Here is a 22,441-nt window from a genome sequence, read left to right on the forward strand (position 1 = left end):
CAACATAAATCTTTTTTTTTGGTATCTAACGAATGTTCAATTTGTATGTTTTACTGAAGTAAAATGAAACATTAAAACCCCTTTTTAAACCCTCTGAAATAATGTTTTTACTTTGGCTTGGTTTTGTGCTCAATAACACACAAAAGATAAAATATAGGTGTTTTTTTTACATGAAGTCTCCTTAGAAAGTGAATAACTTGCAATTTAAAAACAAAAGTTATTTTTTTGAGGTGAAACTAAGAAATAAAAGCAGGGGGAGAGCAACTGTAACAAAACTTAAAACCAAAAAATCAAAGTCAACAAATAAACCTCGTGTCTATGGCACAATTTGCCACAGGTGGAGACCTTGTATCTTACATCCTTCATCACCTGGATCCTGAAACCATCTTGAAGGTATGTAACTTAACAGACAGTCTACGAGTGATCACCTCTTTAGATGATTGTAGATCATTACAATGAATGTAAGTAAAGCAAACGCAACAAAGATCACATCCAAAACAAAGGTTGACAGGCTGAACAAGGGTAACCGATAAACAATCACTAATAAACAAAAGGAGACACATAAAGAAACGGGCTTTGCCTTCAATGCACAACAAAATTCAGCATATTTATCCCAAATTCTTATCCTAAATGTAGAAGCTAGAATGTATCCATGTCTTCTACTTTCCCATACATTTAGGAAGGCAGAGGCCACAAATCAAACCAGCATATTCTCTGTAACATTTCACAGTGGCATTTAATTAGTCATGAACAGTTGTTTCTAAAAGCAGTCTTTCGAGAGATTTTTGTGAAGTTTTTAGAATCTCTGACAGTCTGATCATAGAGAAAGGAACACAGAGACCTTACAATGTGTACAGTCAAATGACTATTTTCAACACATTCCATAGCAATGCTTTTTGGTAGATTTGGCGAGAAAAATAGTTTCAAATAGGACAACATTTAAGTACCAAAGTGTTAATGATAAAAACAGCATTAACACATATTTCAGATAAGCTGTATCAATGTTATGTGCAGGCCGAGTCTTTTGTCACTAAATTCCAAACTTCTTAACTTGTTTTTGTAATAAAATTAAACATTTCCAATAGATTTATTCAGCTCGATGATCGCTTACTAAGAGTTGTCTTTCCACAGCAAAAGGTACAGGCGTAAAAAAAAATCCCACAAACGAACACAAAATGTCAACATAACCAATTATATATATTAAAAAAAGCTGTATCCTCTCTGACTGATCCCTGTTTGCTATTACCTGGGTTTGCAGCATTGCTAATGTTGCTAGCATTGTGACTTTGGGTGTGATCCCTGGCTACATGGCATATACGGGTTTATGGCTTCTGACTAGAGACACTTGAACAAGGATATTGACAAATTGGGGAACTGCCAACATAGGGCTGGATAGCTCAGTTGGTAGAGCACAGGAATGATAATCCCGAGGTCGGAGGTTCAAGCCCTGCTGCAGTCAATTTCTTTGGTCAACCTTGAAAAAAAAACCTAATTAAGTTAACAAGCTGGCATGTGTAAGTTGGGCTTGTAATAATTGAAAACTTGATGTATTACAGAATTAAGACATGAAACATGGCTGTCTACCAACTTGCATATTAGAATGATCAACATGTGAAGAGCCTATATTTGAGCATATCTCTCGGATCTGTCTTTGCATGTAGCATTTCCATCATGTGATACAACAATAAAAAAAAAAACCAAATCAAAGCATACTATTCGCATCTCCTAAGATAAAAGCCAGCCAAAACTAAAACAGATATGCTTTAACATGCCTTATACTAGTTTTATAATATTTAATGCTTATGTGGTTGACTCTGATAAAGCGGAAGGAATTTAGAGGACAGATCAGACTGCCTCTTTTCTCCGTGCGAAAAATCCTGATTCAGTTTGTCAAAGAATGCAAAAATGTAAGAAATATGAAATTTACATTATCAAAATGGCAAATGCAAGCTTGAGCACTCCACACTGAAAGCCACTAGGTACAACATGAAAACAGGACAAATACTTCTACATTTATCTGATGAAGAAGTTATCTTTGACATTTATGCATTTCTGTATGGTATTGTGTTTTGTTTTTAAAGGTCTGCAAGCTCTTGTGTGTTATGGATGATGTGTTTGTTATATCAGCTACCCAGGCGCGGATCAACCCCCCCCCCAGCTCTGTCCCCCCAAAATATTATCATACAAATTCCAAAAAAATAAGTCGAACCCCCCCCCCCCCCCCCCCCGGGACACCCCCCAAAAAATTATACTGGTATAATGTTCAAAATACGGTACACCATTTAGTAATCTAGTGTTAATAATCGTAGAATTGGAACAGCACCCCCTATTGAAATATAGTTATGAAAGTAGGTCACCCCCTGCCAATCAAAACAGTTCAATTGAAAACATGACAACTTACATACACGCAGGGCAGTCGCTGGAGGGGGGGGGGGGTGTGACGCTCCCCATTCAAAATTTCTGTCGGCAAATCAATAATTGTTGTCGGCAAATCTGTAAAAATTGAGGGTTTTTTTTATATTATTTTACTATGGTTGGCAAATTTTGAAATCTGAGGATCTTTTTTTTTTGCTTGTCCAATATTTTGTTGCAAGGTTGTCGGCAAATTTTACTTTTCACACCTCCCATTAATATTTCTGTCAGCAAATTTGAGGACCTCCTTTTTCCAGATTTTTTCTACGCAAAGTTGTCGGAAAATTTGGTCCAACAACCCCCCCCCCCCCCATTGAAAATGTTCTAGCGACGCTCCTGCATACATGCTGAAGACAAGTGTATACAATATTCCACACTAGAGACCTCTAGGTATCACAGTAATGCATGACGCCGTTCAGCAAGATGGAAACAAAAACCTGCTTTTTTCATGAGAACTTTACAAACAACTCAAAACATGCTTTGGAAATTTATAGAGCTCAAGTTAACATTAACTTCTATTAAATGAATGAATTTTAACATTGTCTTTGGTTGTGTTAGCTTGTAAGTTAAGACCAGGCAGAGCTTCCTGCCTCATTATAAATGAAATTGACATTCTTCAAAGGCAAGAAGTTTATCACAATAAACATACTATTGTTTCTTTTGGTAAGCATAAATTCCCTCTCAATTTCAGCGCATACTCAGAAAATAAAAAAACCACTGTTTTTATTACAATGTACATCATTATTAAACACAAAATCTAGACTTAGCAGTGAATGAGCAAAAACAAATTACCTTTACATATCATTTTTTTGTAAACCTTTGTACAAATGTGAGGAGGGGTAGCGTTTTCTTAATGCAACATTTTTAGCGCATGTGCCAAATACAACAGCTCATGCGACATGCGATCATAATGTTTAAAGTTATCTTTGTTTCATTTTTGCACATTTGTATTTCACAGTATCACACAAGCACTTCACTGGTTGAATGTGCAAACAAGCGACGGCTAAGATTGAAATCATCTTTTGAAAAGTTGTTTGCATATGTTGGCAGCCTCTTTTTTTCATTATGTTTATGCACAGTTTGCGTATTGCTGCATACAGTTGTAACTGGACACATACATACATGTAGTCTCCCGATGTTACTCCATTTTTGCTGGAATTAATTTGAGGAAGTTCAGTCCATACATCGGTCGCACCACAAAGTGACACATCATGGATAGTTGCACCACGAAGTGACGTATTGTAGGCACAAAGTCCATAGATGATCCGTCACTTCTTGGTGCACTCAACGCAGTAATTTACAGGCCACAATGCAGAGTTCAGTGGTCAACTTATTGCCTGGTACATGTATCTGCACTGCACATGGCTTTCCTCTCCTCTCCATATTTTGTGCCTTCTTTCATCTTTCTCAGGTTTCCAATTTCTTGAATTACCTAAGATCTTCCATATGTACAAAGTACAAGATTAAAACTTGCATCTGTTCTCAAAGGGACTGATGACATTGTGAAGGTTTGTGTTAGAGCGTTTTAAGACTGATAGTCAGGAACAATACAGCCTGCTGCATGTGCAGACAAGAGATGACTGTCAACTTTGCACATATACTGTACACTGGATTTGTTTGTAGTGATGAACCATCCTGGATTAACCTAAATGAATTGCCTTTCTGCAAGCTTGAGCCATGTAACAGCCACACTGCCATTACAGGAGTTGACTACATTCAATCATCCACAATCCAGGAAGGCGTATACTACATGCAGCCTTTCCTCAAATGCTCTTCTTTCCCTGTGTGCTGTTTTTCAAACCAATTCCAGAAGTACTGAGCAATTAGCAGGAGCAGCACGCACTGCGTCTATTTGAGTCTCCTCACATATCATGGTAGAGTCTGATGCCAGACATGCTGCTTGAGTAGGATGGGATGGGGAAGTTGACCGAGGAACAGTGGCTGTCATGGCATGATTCACCATTGAATCCATTGAGTCTCGGCCATGAACATCTAGTCACAATTCTACAGGCCAGTTACTCCACTGTTGTGTTGGTGTAGAGACTGATGTCAGTTCCAGATAGCTTGTGCTAATGGTACGTAGTGTGGGCATGCACATTAGCACCTGGGCTAAGAGTCCTGGTTCTTGTAGGTGATTCTGTGCTAGGATGTAAGCAAAGCAGTTTAACACCTTTTCCTGTACCTCTTCAACCTGTCTCTTATGCCTTAAACCTTGGTGATCTGAGGAAGAAAAGTCAACACGTAATTGAAACATAGCATAAATAAGTTTCTAAAATGTTCTGAAAGAGTTAAATCAGTGCTTCCAGTTTAAAATTATGTGGACTTATAAATACAGGCAGAAATTAAAAGACCAACCCTCCAGACACAAATGTAAGACCAATCCTCCACGCATGAACACAACCATTATGCCTTAACTGACTTCTTTCACCTTTTTGGTATTACATCTTTTTAAGTATCACAGTTTTTTTCAAAGTTTCTACCAAATGCAAATCAAAATACTATATCCTTCTGTCTTTAAAGATCAGTCATATTAATGTAGCGAACATTGACTAGTTTTATTTTAAACGAATGTACATAACATTTGGGAGGCAGATGGTAATGTTAAGTATATAGCTAACTATTCTGTACAGTGGTTGTCATTATAGCTGTGTTCTACTGGACTATGCAAACTGTGAAAAGCCTTTTACCAGATGCCAACAGAAGAAGTGCTGAAAACAGTGCCAAGTCATCCTCTCTCAGATGCATGCTTCTCAGACTCTCAGCTAGTCCAAATAACAACTCAAAAAATACAGTCAGGTTGAAGTCAGTTGCTGAAAGCAAAAATAGACAGGAATAAGTTAGTCACGAAATGCACCTTATTATTGTATTGTGCACACCTCAACAACATACATGATGGTTTAAATTAAAATACAGATATATTTATAACTTAATTTGTGAAGTTAGAGGGACATTTAGTTTGATCTGCAGATATCTTCCAGGGAAATGCTTATCAATAAACTCTTCAAATTAATTTGTTATATGTCTTCATTGCTTTACATGTAATTATCAGTAGATTGTGCTGTGAAATGCCCAAAAACTAGGACCCTTGCACACCAATGAAAACAAGTGTTGTACATATTTTTGTCGCTGAATTTTAGTTTTTGAAGTAGTTCTGCCATGACCCAGACAAGGGCCCACACTTGGCACTTAACATTTTAGTCCATATAATGATCAAAGTTACAGTTAAAGGGAAAATACAATATTTGCAAACATCAAAAAACGAAATGATCAAATTATCATGAAATACCTAATTGGATTGTAAGGGAATGACAGTCTAAAGCACCCTGTAAAATCATGTCTCCTGGTGTGCTGACATTGTCAAGAAAATTTGTATTTTTCCAACGCTGGTCGGCCGACCAGCATTGGAGAAAACTGGCTTTTTTCAAAAACCGCTTCGAATTTTTCAAAACAGTTGTTCCGCATTTTCTTTGCAATTGATTAAACACCTGTGAAGGGGTACAAGCCTGCCAGACTGATGCTCTGACCTCACAATTCTCTAAAGGCTATATATTGTTCTGTTTCATCTTAAGTGGGGTCAGGGAACCAGACTACAAGAACATGATTGTTTTTTTTTTGGTCTTTCCAGAATCTACAAGCCCAAAACGTGAAACAAGTCAGTTTAACAATATTTGCTATTACATACTAATCCTCCAAAGTTATTTATTTCTGAAAATTGCAGCAAAAGCAAATGTTGTAAATTCCCTTTAACTTGTGATACCGCTAAGTTGAATGATATTCAATAAATCTGGAAATCCGACCTATTCTTCTGAGCCACCACGTGAAGCTTGGAGGAATATTCGAGATAAAACATAGGTTGGTTTTTTTAACAGTCTGTTAAATAGGATGACACTTAAAGTCTTGAACTACAATTGGTGTACAACTGCAAAATCTGAATAAACGTTGTTGCCCATAGCTTCCCTATGACTTTTCACCTTCGAAATGACTGAACTTCCTTTGTAAACAGAGTCTCAATGTAGGACCCAGGTAGGATCACGGTAACATGATGTAGGATCAATGTAGTGTACATGTGAGGGATAATTTGTGCAGTTACCCCTCTTTGGTTGCCTTGCTAGAATCCAGTGTGAATGTGGTGGTCATATCTTACTTAGTTTACAGGCCTGCTCTGATGATAACCACTCATTCTCCCACATCTGCAATAGGTGTGTCCGATGATCATACATCTGAGCCAACTGCAACAGTATCACCTCCAAACCCCCTGAATCAAATTAAAGATAAGAACAGAAAGAACTTTAGAAATTTGAAATTATGCATGATTACTACACATACGTAGGACAAAACAGTTTGTAAAAAAAAACATTGAATAACGAGTTCTCCAGGTCAAAGGCAGACCAAAGCAAACAGTGTAATTAGCTGCATATAACTTCTTAAACAGATGGTGGCCTAAAACTGGAACTTATTACAAATTAGTGTTAGCTTAAATCTAAATATTAATTATATTTGAAGAAACAAAAGGACTCAATTTGCACTTCAGCAAACATGCAACTCATGATTCTGCCCCCTCAAAAGAAATATAACATAAAAAGACCAAAAAAACCCAAAAGTAAAAAATCAACTTCATCTGATAGCCATGTCATCTATCGCTTTGATTTCAGTTGATGTTGAGTTGATGTATGATGAGAAAATGGCACAGACCCACACGCAAAAACATAAAATATGACATCAATAACAACATCATGTCAAATTTTGTTTTAAAATATGTCTGATTATCAAATTGTGGCCACTTACCCACTTGCAGAAGAATCTCCTGATCTTCTTTGCTGAAGCCAGTAAAGCCTGGGATGCATTCAGCAAACTGAGCTATCTTGTCCCATTGGTCTGCCATATGCTTGGCTAGTCTCTCCTTGATCTCATCCTTAGACTAGTGGGGTGTGGGGCAAAAAAAATAGGCACAGATGGATCAGTCACTTGATAATAATCAAAGTGATACATGTACATAGCAATGGACAATGTCAATCAGCAGATGCTACATGTGTACCACATGTAGTAAGCTTTCTTTTGTTGTTATAAAACAATGCAATTTGCCCCACAAACACTCTAAAAAGTGGATTTCCCTTGAGAAAACAGACTTCTTGTTGAGAACCCTGGTGCAGACACTAGTAATTCTACACATTGTATATTGTGTGGACCTCTTTTTTCCTTCATAGTTTCTATTAAAACAGACATTTGTTCGTAGTACTGGTACATTTTCTTTTGGACGTTTTGATCAGCCTAGACTCATAGATATCTTAATAAACCTAGACCTGATACAAGGCTGAAACTTTCTGACCACATGCTGCTTATGTTACTTAAATAATACATGTAGTGTGACAATCTCATAAAATGGCAGCCACAATTAAGATACAGGGTTTTGGGCAGTGTTGCAGTCGAGTACTTTTTTCCGAGTACTGCCGACTGCCGAGTACTTAGGTTTGCCGAGTACGACTACTTTCGAGTACAAATACAGGTCTCCGAGTACCAGTACTTGTACTCTGAGTAAGAGTACTTCTGAGCACGAGTACGAGTACTTGTATTTCGAGTATGAGTACGAGTACTTATATTTAATAGTGTGACGATCTCACAACATGGCAACCACAAGATACAGGGTTTTGGGCAGTGTTGTAGTCTAGTACTTTTTTCCAAGTACCCAGTATTGGCAAGTACTTAGGTTGCTGTAGTACAAGTACTTGTACATGTACTTTTGAGTACAAGTATAGGTCTCCAAGCACGAGTACTTGTACTTTCGAGTACAAGTATAGGTCTCCGAGTACGAGTACTTGTACTTCCGAGTACAAGTAGGAGTACTTCCGAGTACGATTACTTGTATTCCGAGTACGAGTACGAGCACTTATATTTCCGAATACGGGTACGAGTACAAGTACATTGTGCTTGAAGCCGAAAATTATGTGCACTGTTAATCACTTGGTGAAGACAACATATTTTGTGATTTTCGACATGAACAAATTACAATTTGGGCACGAGTGCCACATATTCTTCACAGGCCAACAATTTTTGACAAGTGAATGTGGCCGGTACAATATGCAGCGTGGCAGATTCGTGGTAACGTACGTGTACTATGCATATAGTCTGCTTCCTGCCTGTGTTTATGTTTGTGCGCCTGACGCAGGAACCAGACTAGGGGCTGTTTTCCAAACCCCGGCATCAGCTCCGTCTCTTTCTCCATTCATGCAGGTTGGCAATGGGGCTGGGCCTGGATAGGGAGCTTAAACCAGGGTTCAGAAAACAGCCTTGCTCCAATCACCCAAGTTAATCGAACGACCATTTTGAGGAACACCTCATTTTGAGGAACACCACATACGGCAAATGGGTCATTGTGCATAATTGGCCCAAGTCCAGTCAGACCAATATGATCATGGCTAGCTGTTAATTGTGTTTGTCCAGACGCTGCGATTAGTCCGCAAGCCAATCAACCATTCCAACTGAAAGTATCGATAAAATAAGGCCATGGTAAGTCAAGCTATAACATTCTCCCCCCCCCCCCCACCAAGTAATGCAATTCGAGTATGAGTACCTCGATGATTGAGTACAATTTTAACATGTTGAGTACGAGTACTTATTATTTCTCATCAGGGTGTCACAAAAGTCAAATACCTCATGGAACTTTGTTTTAAGACGTTTTCCTTTAAAAAAAACCCAACATTTTTATAACAAGGAATTAATGTTTTTGCCTTTCAAAAAGGTCCTGCTTAGGACAGAAATGTTAGGCCGGCTTATTTGGTTGATTTGTATACTTCAGACCAATACAGTCTGTTAGCAGTTTGAAGCAGTTTAAATTATTTTCAAGGAATTCATATCATTAAGCAATTCTGTTTTGAAAATGTGAATGACGAAGATTTTTTTTCTCTCTGGGAGAGAAACATGAAAGTTGATGTTGAAATCATGGTTATGAAAAGAAAAGCACAACATAACACGTTGAGCTCTTTTCACTCTGAGACTGACACTCTGCACAGTCCCACCTTTCCCTTGTTGGATTTCTATGATATGTGGTCTGTTGGAGCAGAGAAAGTAGGCCATATTGCCCATGGCAGGATTAGGAGTACAACATGCCAGCCACAAGGTTAGACATTACCATCAACAACCACTGTTCCAGAAAACACAGTGGATGAATGTATGGACGTGGCTTGATTTCTTTATATACATGTTGCTCAGTCTTGTTTCCTGCTGCACCTCCTATGCGTAATTCACCCTTGGGGCCCTTTTTCTTCTTCAGTTTTTTATTGTGTCAAGCTGTTGCCTGGCTCCCCTAACTCAGGAGACCACTGAATGAAACCAGTCCCAATGCTAAGTGGGCCAATCACAACACATCACAAGACAACGCAACCAAGTCAATGACCTTGCACTCTCCAAAAGAAGGTCGGCTGCCATTTTGTGGGCGGGTCTTGGCATTACAGATTCCGGGATTCTATGCCACTGCTGTTAACACACTTTTGCCAGCGGGATGTGACACATAAATGTGCCTAGTTGAAGTGGAAGCGGGACACCGGTCACATTGAATGTATACGTGGTCCCTAAGGGGCCCTGGGGATTACTACAATCCAATTGATGATGACAGTAGGGAAGGGAGGAGGGAAAAGGGAGGGTTTGGATATTGCCTAAAATGTCAACAAGGACTACTTCTCCTGCTTTGATTTACAGCCTACGTGCCCAAGCTGTAGTTCTCACAAACCAAGTCAACAAAGCTTCGTCGTCTCAAAAGAAACAACGCACACTCTTTACTTTTAATCAATTATATTTCATTTATTTTCCCCCCAGACATTCCTATCGAAAAGAACTTAAATGGTTCACATACGTCTCTGTCTTGACTTTGGAATATACAAATGTATGTTAAAGCAAAATCATCCCATCCTTCTCTTATGACATCTTGTTTCTAATTTATAATTCTGTTCCATATTAATCAATGCTACTTTTTTCAATGTATTCACAAACTTAAACATTTCAATTTACACACGCATACAAACTTGGGTAAGGTGCTTTCAATTGTTACATCCCCCTCCAAAAATTGAACAATGTGCTAGTTGGGACCATTGCTGTAAATCTTTGTCACTGTTTAAACATGCATTCCCTGTGCTATTGTCATTATCAAGTTTCACCTCAAAGAATTGATTTGTTTTTTTCAATTGCTATTTCCCTAGCAATATAAAAGGTACTCACTTTGAATGAGGCCATGAACAAACAAATCCAAAAATCTTAATTTGAATAATTGGCTGCCAGACAATAATTTGAAGAACATGGGGTGTAAATCTTTAAAATGTCATTAATCTTTTTGATCCATGTTGGAACCTACATGTACCTGAGGTGCAGGGTAGCTAGGCCTCAACAATGCAAAACGACCTCTCATCGAAAGATTCATCTAGATGCAACAGGTCTCACCTGCTTGCATCCTTTCAATTTTATGCAAAGGAAACCTGATATACCAGAAAGCCTGACCTATAATCATAGAGGGAAAGATGTAGCCCAAGAAAGGATTGTCTTACATGTACATATAATGTACTCTTATAGCTAAGAAGGAGAGACTTTCTGCCATTCAACAAATTGGCAGTCAAAGTCTCTAGGTGCTTATTAGTCAGCTGCTAATGCGCCCACGGCACTTTGAATTCCGCCTTTCAATGAAGTCAGCGAAAAAGAGAAGCCCAACAAACGTTGCTTGTTCAATGTGCACGTGCAGATTTCTTTCTGACCAAAGTGCAAGGGCCACATTTTCTTATGTAAGAAGCACCTGTTTTGACTTTAAGTTGACAGGTAGCAGTATTCATGTCAACAGAGGTGTCCAAACTCTTCCAGTATGTTATTGTGAGAGACATTATGAAATGAGGGGACTACACCAGACGTGTGTATACTGGCCAGCTCCCATTCATGCACCTGCCCTGAGCAAGGTTGAATGCAAATGATAACATCCTGGGAAATGAACATGAAATGAATGGACTATTATACATTTCTTTCGGACACACTCAATCTAAAAATAATACACACAGACCTCGAGGAACTCTGCTGGTCACAGCACTTTCACAGTCAACCGTAATCAATACATCTATGATTTACAACATTTGGTATATCAATCAAATATTGGTGCAGGCTTGCACCAGAATTGTCTAGGGAACCACTAATTTAGAAGTTGGCTATTAAGAAGTACTAAAGATCATTTAGGGTTCTGAAGTAAAAAAATTCTTAATTTCACTTGCAGATTTGTTTTTGAAACAAAACAAACCAAACCCAAACCAACCCAAACCAAAAAAATCAGCATGATATTTGAGAAATGAACCCTAACCCCCTACACTGTGCCAAAAAGTAGTATTGAAATTGAAGGATTCAAGATCTAGTTTGACAAAATAACAACAGACATTATGTCTTCAAACTGCACACTTATTTAAAGATGCAACCTTCCAAGTTTATATGCCCACATTAATTAAGGACTCTCTATGTGGTTTCCATAATGTGATGCTATGCTGAATTGTTTCAGTGTCTTATGGTTTAGACAGAAAAAAGGGGTAGGGCCTATTTCTCACGTAACTGGATTTGAAAAGGAGCATGTGGTTAGAAAGGCTAAGGGCTTCCTTTAGAACTTCTTCAGATGGCAATTATAGCAACCTAAATACATGCACATGCCAAGGTTCATACCAGGTAAGTCCAGTTCAAACTTCCACCAGCAAATTTCATTGATGAGAATAGAAAATCAGGTCAAGCGTCAACTTGGCACTCAAATTTATGCATGATACCGGTGCATACATGTAAAAGAACCAGCAAAACTAATTAATGTCAAACACAAGCTAATTATCAAACGTATGACATGAATATATGAGATCTATGTACCAGTATATTTCAAAGACTCCCCAATATACTGTATATACAGGCATGATTAAAAAGTGATACATTGTGGGGCCAAAACTATCAATCATTGGTCATTTGAATATTACTATTAGAACAGAGATACAGTGTGGTCAGACAAAAGTTTACACATTTTCAGATGCAGATTTCTCAGAATTGGGGAGCTATGTTAACATTGTTTGTAGAAATTAATAAACTACATAATCTTTGTGGTATAGGGGAAAACAGCACTGAAAATAAAGCCTAAATTAAAGAAATGGCAATGGATTAGAGAAAGTTGAAAATAAAGCTCAAGTAAAAAAATAGTAGCCATTTACAGAAAAAGGATCAAAACCAGTTTGTCCACACGCAAGTCTATGGGATATGGTCAACACAATAGTATCCCATAGACTGCACTGACCAACGTGCAGTGTTGTGGTCGAGTACTTTTTTTCCAAGTACCGCCGAGTACTTAGGTTGCTGAGTACGAATACGAGTACGAGTACTTCTGAGTACGAATGCGAGTACTTGTATTCAGACGTCATATTTCGTGATTTTCGTCACGAACAAGTTACAACATGGGCACAAAAGTGCCACAAATTCTTCACAGGCTGACAGGTTTTGACAAGCGAACACGTGGACGGTACAACGTGCAGTGGCAGATTTGTGGTACGGTAACATACGTGTACTACGCATATAGTCTGCTCCCCTGACATGACAATCCTAGGCCTGTGTTTATGTCTGTGGGCTTGACGCCGGAACCAGACTAGAGGCCGTTTTCCAAACCCTGGCATCAGCTGTGTCTCTTTCTTCATTCACGCAGGTTGGCAATGGGGCTGCACCCAGATAGGGAGCTTAAACCGGGGTTTGGAAAACAGCCTTGCTCAAATCACCCAAGTTAATCAAACGACCATTTTGAGGAATACCTCGGCGTATCACGTACATAATTGACCATTGTGCACACATACGGCAAATGGGTCATTGTGCGTAATTGGCCCAGGCCCAGTCAGACCAATATACAGACCAACTTACAGCTAGCTGTTAATTGTGTTTATCCGGAAGTGCGGAGAGGGAAGTCAGGAAACTTTGATTTCTCTGCAAGCCAATCAACCATTTCAAACTGAAAGTATCGATTCAACCTTTTTCGAGTACTGCTATTCGAGTACAAGTACCTTGCTGCCCGAGTACGAGTACTTTGACATTAGAGTACGAGTATGAGTACTCTAAAAACGTGTACCAATCTATGAAACATGCATGACTGCCATAGATTTACGGTATGTGTGGACAAACTAGTTTCTGACCATGTTTTTCCGTAACTGGCTTCTATTTCTTAACTTCAGCTTTATTGTAAAAGCTATTTTTAAACAGATACCACAAAGAGCTTGTAGTTTAGGACTATTTGAAAACAATTTCAAAATGTCTCCTCAATTTGGAGAAATCTGCCTCTGAAAAAGCAAAAACTTTTTTTGAACCATTTTGTACAGGCAGATTGTTCTCTATAACCTGTACTGATTTCCAATTGCTTTCTTCAAAATGCCAACAAAACTAGAGGTTTGGCCTGTGTTTTCTGTTTCAAGACAAATGCAGGGGGATTGGGTATGAAACTATTTAATTTGGAATTGTCTAGTTCAGTTGTAAATATGTTTATTAAAAAACCGAAAAGGTATGAATTTCAAGATTTTCAATTTAACCCTTCATTTGTTTAAAAAAATGTATCCTTTTGGGGTCAAAACAATTCATAATATTTTATTTACAAGTTACTACTGGTTTGTACAGTAACGTAAAGTTACTGGCTCCATGCACGAAAAAATATCACTGCAATGCACGTAGTCTGGTTCCCAGACCAAATGCTGCTGACTATTTCTGATAAAATTACCGACTTGAAAACTGTCGCCAGATCTGCAAACATGTCCCGGTGTATTGAGAAGAACTCCCCATGTAACGGAATGAACGAGTCCTCATTTGCATAGCGGTGCGCGATTGGATCTCACCGCAAAAAGCACTGCATATGTGTTGCGCTGCTTGCATAAATGAAAAACGGTGCGTGAACGTAATCGTCCAGTTTTTAGATTTGTTGCAACCCGGCCAATTACGTACTAGTCTTATACCAGCCGCGCGGATTTAGTTCAACTGAAGTTCATGGACAAAATGCAACTACATGTATATCTAACAACTTGTCATCAAGTCTAATAAAACAGCTGTTACAAGCCGAGCTAGCTCCACAACAGTGTTTTGGGGGATTGAAAATGAAGAAGGCCCGACAATAAGATCCTGTTCAACCACTTTACATACATTGTAGCTTATACAGGCATAAGATCGCAACATTCAGTACATGTTAAACAGTATGACAGGATGGCGAAATGCACTGGTTTAAAAATACTGAACTCGGGCAAAAATCAAGATACATTTACAGTGGAGCTTACACATGATCTACTGCACTCGGCCAATTATTAGCCGTCTGTGCCTTCAAGACAATTGTTTGTGAATTGCGCACCCACTTTGCATATCGATGTCACATGACAAGTTTCTTATAGTCTGGGATGTCTTAAATCCGATAGGCCAGCTAGCATCCAGTCTTACTCATCTGATTGCGGTGTCCAGTGTGGCAAGAACGTGGCCTGTGGCTGCTCTGCAGGTTGTTGACTTGATTGACGTACACAGAGTGGTAAAAGCCTGAGCTTTCTAACTTCACACCTATCGGTACCGGCTTGCCATTCAACTCTCTCGTTAAGGGAGCTAGGGTGAACGTCCGCAAGATACCTACGGATCCCCGGAACAGCATATACACTAGAGAATGACACACTATATCGGTTGCATTACTGTATTACTCGAGAGCCCTGCACGAAAAACAGGAATGAGCGATAGACTGACATTCTCTCTGTTTCTGTCTGCAGGCTCTAAGGAATGATCAACCAAGCTCTGCTGATGATGAGTGATCAAACGACTACAGTGAGACTCCTTTTGAAGTGGTATCATTCAAAAAATGTTCCAAGGAACAACATCAATTTATGTCTTCAGGTGCACCCTAAACCTAGTTACAAATATTCAAAATGATTCAGTTTGAAATAATTTCCTACATTTCTTGTAACCATGTTAAATTTTGGGGAAAAAATACAACACAATACATTTCTCGCAACCCACTTTAACCAAGACTGAAGGAATTGATTTGAAGGAAAAGGGGAGGCAGATAGTCATGTGGGTGCTTTCCTGAAGCACATTTGTTGTTTAAAAAAGCAAATATGGAGTGGAGGGTCACAGATCAGCTCTGAGTTTCTTTTGTTTTGGCCGGGGAGGGGAGGGGGGCTACTTTGTTTTGTTTAATTTTTTATGTTGTTATATTTCTTTATTTCTTTATTTTTTTATTTTTTATTTTTGTGATCACTCCCATGACCAGCCTCATGATACACAAAGCCAGAGCTAGATATATGGTGTGCATGACAAACATCTCTCAGTGTGATTTACAAGATAACACACATGATGCAATACATATTGCATCTAGTATGTGATAGTGTGCATGAATACATGGAGTCAAAAGTTGGGGACAATAAGTTGCACTTCGGGGCTTGATGGATCCCTGTCTTCAATGTCAAATGAGGGAATGGGCAAGTGTCATGACACAAGATTAAATGCAAGTCCCATTTAGTTTACATCATATGTGCAGTGCTTGCTTGGTAGTGCTCATTGGGAAGGTCACACAGTACAAGGCTTGGCTGACTCCAACATTTTTGGAATCGATTCCAATTTCGTCCAGCAATTGTGATTCCATTTGTTATTGATTCCAACTTTCCCTGGCGAAAAATAACATTTGAAAAACCCCATCTATGTATAAAAGGTCTCATGAACAGTGGTAAGTAGTTAGCGGTAGTTAAGACATGTAATCTCTCTGTAGAACATGATTATCTACATGTACCGTACTTAAACATGATTATCTGCCTAAAAAGAAAGGTTTTGAAATTTAGCACATAATTTGAGACAATCAAAAGTATTTGCAACTGTGAGTTTGACACGATAAACATGAAAAGTGAAAACCTTCCAGATATTCAAGGTGCCGTAAACTTCATTGTTCATTCATTTAAAATCAAACATACATTTCACTCCACAAAGATCCAGCAACTGTTTTCAATGAACATGCATTTGTATTCTTTCAGAAAGGATTTCATCCACCATGTAATCTTTATAAACAACTACTACATGTAATTTGTTCCTCAAAAATATGGAATCTCGATTCTGATTCCTCGTTCAGAATAATGCAATTAAATGTAAGCCTTACAGCCAAGTCACATTTCTCATAAAAGACAAAGTTACCACAGCTTTATGATTTTTTCCCGCATGTACAAATGGACATGGGAATGTTACCAATACACACTGAACTGCCATCTCATTCGGGTGCTTCTGGTAGAAATGCATTAGCCTCCATCAGGAAATTTATGAGTTAACGCCGTGCTTTATTCCTGATAGGAGAACACATAAAAATGATCAAGACCCAAATAGGTGAAATACATGTCACATGTGACATTTGGATTTTCAGTGTAAGGGGACCTTGGTGTTATGGTATTATGATGCTACATACAAAGTCTGACAAGACCAATATGTTATTTCCAGACGAAGAGATTTATAAGCGGATACATTCATTTGAGCATTCAGAGAGAGTGATTAAACAGAATGAATGGCTTGTATTTAAAGTGGAATGTTATGAATGATTCAAAACACCTGCCAAAGTGAAATGATGATGGTGGCCCTAACATTAAATGCAAAAACATGGTATGGAATGGTTACCACTAATTGGGGGGAAAGTCACGAAGTGGCTCTCCCCCCCCCCCCCCCCCCCGCCCTTTCAATGATGTGTCACACACTGCTTGTTATTTCAGTCAACAGAAAATACAAATTGTGAGTGACTTGTTTCTAAAAAAAAAGTCAAAGTCAGACAAATTTGAATAAACAAAAGAAACATGGCAGACTTTTTGTCTTGATAAAGTTTTTGCCTTGGACATACCTGCAGTTTGCCTCAATAGACCTATCTCAATAGATCTATCTAAAGTGAAAATAGAAAGTCTTGACGTTTCTCTGACGGCGGTGAATACTGCCATGTTTATGGGTCTATGTGCAAACTAACACGGAAACTTCAGTTCGGCCACTGGTGTTGGAATGAGACATGACCTACAATGTACATGTACCTAGAATTTAGATGATGTTTCAGGGAAACTTAGCTATCCATCCATTTATAAGATTGTCAATCTGCTGTCACTTTGAGAGAGTCACTTGTTCACTGCACACACTATTTACGCCGCCATGTTTGTTTGCATTACATGCCTCGCTCTGATTTCCAAGATGGCGTCGCATGAGATACTCTGCAATCACGAGTGGGGAGGTGATGGCATGCTTGAAATCTACATAACCAATAAACATACGAATGACCACTGATGCGATGATGCCCTGGGTATGAACTTGCCCCACCACATAAAGGCGTGTACAAACGATTACATTCCTAATAAGTAACAACCCAACATCTGCATTTATCAAAGAGTAGGAGGAATTGAATTTAACAGTGTCTGAAATGTGACAGTATATAACATGAGATGGAGACATAGGCAGCTTTGTTTCCTAACACCTACATGTATTGAAACTATTAAGTTCAACAAAGACAAACTCAGCCACCATACTAGCCAATAGGCAGATCACTCTCATTACATGCAACCTTTTATGCATCCTATAACCATGAACAAAAGACTGGGAACTTCAAACAGGGTATTCTGATGGCCACTGATAAATATCCTAAACTCATTCATTTCAAATCCAGCTGCTAAAGACCGACCGGACTGACATACTGTAGCTAGTGTCAATTCATTAATCTCATGATGTCTCCCCCACAATGAGTGGCATGACTGACAAATCTAGACTAATGCATGTATGCTGAAACCAGTCATGTCTGCCCCTAAGGCGTGAATCTATTACACCCAATAACTTGCAAAGGAGAGTGCCAAAGACGCAAGGCTCTTAATTATACTAGACGCCACTATTTCAGGGTATTAACAAGCAGGGAAAATGGTGCCTGTTAAAAAATTTATCAAATGCTATTATAACTCAATCTCTTAAATTGGCCCATGGGGAGATTTTAAATGGGTCAAGCACTTCTGTTGATGGTGCAGAAATGCTCTAGTGATGCAGATTATTTCCATCTCATCCAATCGCCTGCTTTTGGATGGGTTTAGGAGTCTACTACAGGAGGACTGCAGAGCAAAATCCTTGGGAATATTGCTGGATTAACATGCCTTAAAGGGAATATACAACATTTGCAAACAGAAAAAAAACCAAAATTATTATTTACCTTACTGGACTGTTAGTGAATGACATTCTAAAGCACCCTGTAAAATCGTGGCACCTGGTGTGCTGTCATTTTTTTTCAAGAAAAGTAGTATTTTAGTATCAATATGCAGAAACAAACCTGCGTAGACCACTGAAGCTCATTGCAAAGCAACTTGGAAACGGTGGAGATTTGCAAATACAATATGCTTGATCGAGAAAGACTTGCTCGTTTGTCCTCTTTTTAAAAACATATCGCTTTAAAAATCAATTACTTAATCTGAAAGAAAGTTATGTAGAATAGTAATGTTTCGTTAAAAAAAAAGCAATCTATCACAATTAAAATATCAAGGTCAACATCTGCACCATCAAATTGTCCCAGAAGATTGTACAGAACAAAACGGCATCAATGATTGCAACAAACTCTAATAAAACCTTTTCACAAGGCTTACCATGGCACCAATAAGTCTGGCCAAAATATATACTCCAACACTTGAAAGGCTATGGCATATTTAACACATAGTCAAAGATGCTGGCAGATGTCAGCAAAACATTTAAGTATCATACAAGTACTTCAATTGTAAAAAGCTGGCATTATACATAACATACCAAGTTGAGACAAATACACCTGGTGACGTGTTGTACTTCAAGTTCTATGGCGAGGCCCACACTGCTATGCAACTTCATTACTGGAACCAGACTAAACATGGGGTCTTCAAGGGCAATCTGGAAGTACAGTGAACTTGCTCCATGTAAACTTGGGGCAACAAATATCAGCAGCCAAGGGAATCATCCTGGATCAACACAGCCCGTGGCCCTCTATGGGAATTAGTCTTTCACTACTACCACTGACCAAACCCTAACAGAACACCCCCAATACTATCTGGCCATCACCCCCTGACCAATTACATCCACAGCCTGCAAAACCCATCAAGTAGGGGTTTGGAACAACACAATGTTAGTTGGTGGTGCAATTGCGCTGTGATGACAGGATGGTAATCTCCTAGCCTAGTGGGAAAGGCCTGAGTTCATTCATCTTTTGCAAGATTCTATGACCAATCTTACTTAAGGTGTGGAGGTCAAAAGGATTTACATGAGAAATAAGTAAAATAGACCCAAATATTTCAGCTATGGTCAAGTTAAGCCAAAGCAGTCAGAATATACATGTATGCAAGCCGCAATGGGTAGGGTGAACCTTATTCCACCATGGGTGAACTAGGATCACTACATGTATACTCCAACCATACAAATTAAAGGTGAAGATGTGTTCTGACCCTAGAGCTGTTTCCCCCACCACTGGTCACTGAATTGCAGAGAGCCTCCTAAAATGTATGTCCCTTGTACAAATCCAGATTCCAGGCCTTAACATCTCCTCAGTATTGTACCCATCCATCTCCATCTAAATGTACAGAGTAATAAGAAGATGAAATTTTAACAAGTATTTGTCCTACAGGAAGGGCTAGATTATAAACCTGAGAAGCTAAGTATGGTTCCATTTTAAAGGCAAACACTTGTTTGCACACGCTACCCAGAGCTTACAGGCACGTAGGAACATTTGCAACTGTCCAGAAATGTACCTACCGATTTAATGGGTAAAAAAATGCTTTCTCAAAGTGAAGATAGGACTGGTACCAAATATCCTGTGAATTTATTCTGCCTGAAATGGTATCATTTGGAAGAAAACAATAATTGAAGGTGGTTTAAGAAAGTGTGCCTGCTGGCACATTAAAAAAAATTTTTTTTACATGCGTTAGCAAGATAATCCAGTTATGAGACCCTAAAAATTTTGCATATGTTTTCTCTGTTTTCTCAAAATGTATAGTATCCACTGAGCAGAAACTTCAACAAGTTATTTGTTCTTAGGCCTAAACACTTTTTAACAGTTTGAGCAATTTTGTGCTTCAACGAAAAAAATGTATTTAGTTTTATATCCTATTCTGGACACTACTTCAGGATGATAGTGTTAACTCTTGAAGACTGAACATGTACATGTAAACTTAGATTATTACTGAACTTGTCACTATTTATGTACATGTACACGTAGATGACCAGGAACATTCATGAGCTTTGGATGTCAACAATTCTAACCCATTCATGTTTAAAACATGATGTATCATGCGTGGTATTCAATAGAAGAAATACAATTTAATTCATTCAGATTAAAGAAGTCAAAACATGTTTTCAATGTTGACATCACCAAATATTTGTTTTACATGTAAATGATTGTGAAGTATGCACAATTCCTTTTCATCTGTGTGTGTGTGTACAAAGCTGTAAGCTTGTTGCCTGAGTACCAGGCATACAGCAGCAATATTCTAGAGTCTCACATAACTCTCTGTTTGTAACTGTTGAGGGGGTACTTGAGAATAGCCAATGGAAACTTCAAATGTAAGTCTTAATGCCCATGTATAATTTGTGGTGCATTGTTCGATTAAACACACCAATTAACACAATAAAGGGGCAGACAATTTTATTAGGCTGAATAGATGTACATCCGGCAGAGATGTTCTTTCAGGATTTCATTAGTGGAGTATCTTAATTCAATTCTGTACTGAAAACAAGGTCACGAACATTCAAGACCTGTGTCGTGTAATGAGGCATTAAAACTCAAACACTGTGGAATTCATATTGACTTTACATATCAAAATGAAAAATGCTTAGATTAATTTAACGTTCGTTGTTCATTTGATAAAACATGAGGGGTCACAGTTTCTGAAAACATTTGCTCCTATACAGGTTTAGCGGTAGTCTTGAAAGAAACAACTAGAAAAATCATTTTGCCTGAAATTTGAGTTATAAAGGAAAAGAACACACATGTGTATGATGCAAATGGCAATTCCATCGTTATGGACATTACATTCAGAGCCTAAAACCAATTTAAAATAAGGTGGTAAAATACTTACAGTGAAAGAACATTTTAAGAAAATTAGGCAACTGCAGGAGGATAAATACATCCCTGATCAGGACTCCATTTGACTCCATGAGTTCCTAAACTAATTCAATAACCTACATGTAAATGTCTTTGGTTTTCAACTTTCAGTCTCAGTTGTGCATTTTCTATCCAGGTACATGTATATAATGATACATGTACATAGTTTCAATTACTTTCATGAAGGTTACCACTGTCATTTTTAATTAAAAATAAAATCTAATTTGCAATGATTGATAGATATCAGTTGATAAACATCTGCTGGTCAGACATCTGTTTATTTTGAAAGGGAGGAGTTAATTTTAAGCTGATTTTTTGTTATAATGATAAGAGGTAATCGTGTGTTTTTTTCCAATGAGTAAACCCGAGAACTGAAAACTTTTTGGAAGTTCATTTTGGGAAGCTCTAGATCTGATTCCTGAGACCCTTGTCCTCAATTTCCTTCAGGAAACAAAAGTGGATCATCATACGTTGTTTTTCTCAAACGTGTTCATATCCCTGTCAGCCTTTCAATGTGTGACCTAAAAACCTGGTTCTGAACCCGGAAACTAAAATTGAGAAAATAGAGACAAAGGCCATCAGGGGGTTGGACTGTAGGAAACAAAGGATATCTGGCTGTGTTGGATAAACAGACAGATAGGCAGGGAATGACACGCAACCAGGCTTCCTCTGTCCTATGAGTGACTCCACACGTACACGCTTATCTCTTCATTGCATAGTGGCCTCACAGTCATTAATTGATACATCTTGTGTTTAATGTAGGTCAATGGCTGACCTACATTAAACAAGTCCACATGTCTGCTTTACATGGTAGTGAGGCTCAACTAAACATAATTTGCAACAAATTCTCATCAAGTGTCCAAAACTATTGGATTATTTATCTTAAACCTTTGCAAAATCTATTAAAAAAATCAATTGTTTTTGTGATAATTAAATGATTGA

The 22,441-nt window shown here is 38.3% G+C and overlaps 1 protein-coding gene and 1 non-coding gene across 8 annotated transcripts in view; one reads left to right on the plus strand and one right to left on the minus strand.

Moving 5' to 3' along the window:
* The first annotated feature begins 1,386 nt into the window (after window positions 1-1,386).
* Trnai-gau lies at window positions 1,387-1,459 on the plus strand. The gene has a single exon. It is a non-coding gene; the product is annotated as a tRNA-Ile (tRNA).
* Window positions 1,460-2,244: 785 nt separating this feature from the next.
* The window catches only part of LOC119744406 (nuclear hormone receptor E75-like), a 95,470-nt gene continuing 75,273 nt past the window's right edge, over window positions 2,245-22,441 (minus strand). For all 7 annotated transcript variants that reach the window (XM_038220324.1, XM_038220325.1, XM_038220326.1 and 4 more), the window contains 4 exons: window positions 7,198-7,330; window positions 6,557-6,667; window positions 5,100-5,222; window positions 2,245-4,632 (listed from right to left, as the gene is read on the minus strand). In XM_038220324.1, the coding sequence (XP_038076252.1) occupies window positions 4,409-4,632; window positions 5,100-5,222; window positions 6,557-6,667; window positions 7,198-7,330 (591 nt within the window). In that variant the 3' untranslated portion in view covers window positions 2,245-4,408. The remainder of the gene's footprint in view (window positions 4,633-5,099; window positions 5,223-6,556; window positions 6,668-7,197; window positions 7,331-22,441) is intronic.

Source organism: Patiria miniata, unplaced genomic scaffold, assembly GCF_015706575.1.
Source record: "Patiria miniata isolate m_02_andy unplaced genomic scaffold, ASM1570657v1 HiC_scaffold_7, whole genome shotgun sequence".
Lineage (NCBI taxonomy): Eukaryota > Metazoa > Echinodermata > Asteroidea > Valvatida > Asterinidae > Patiria > Patiria miniata.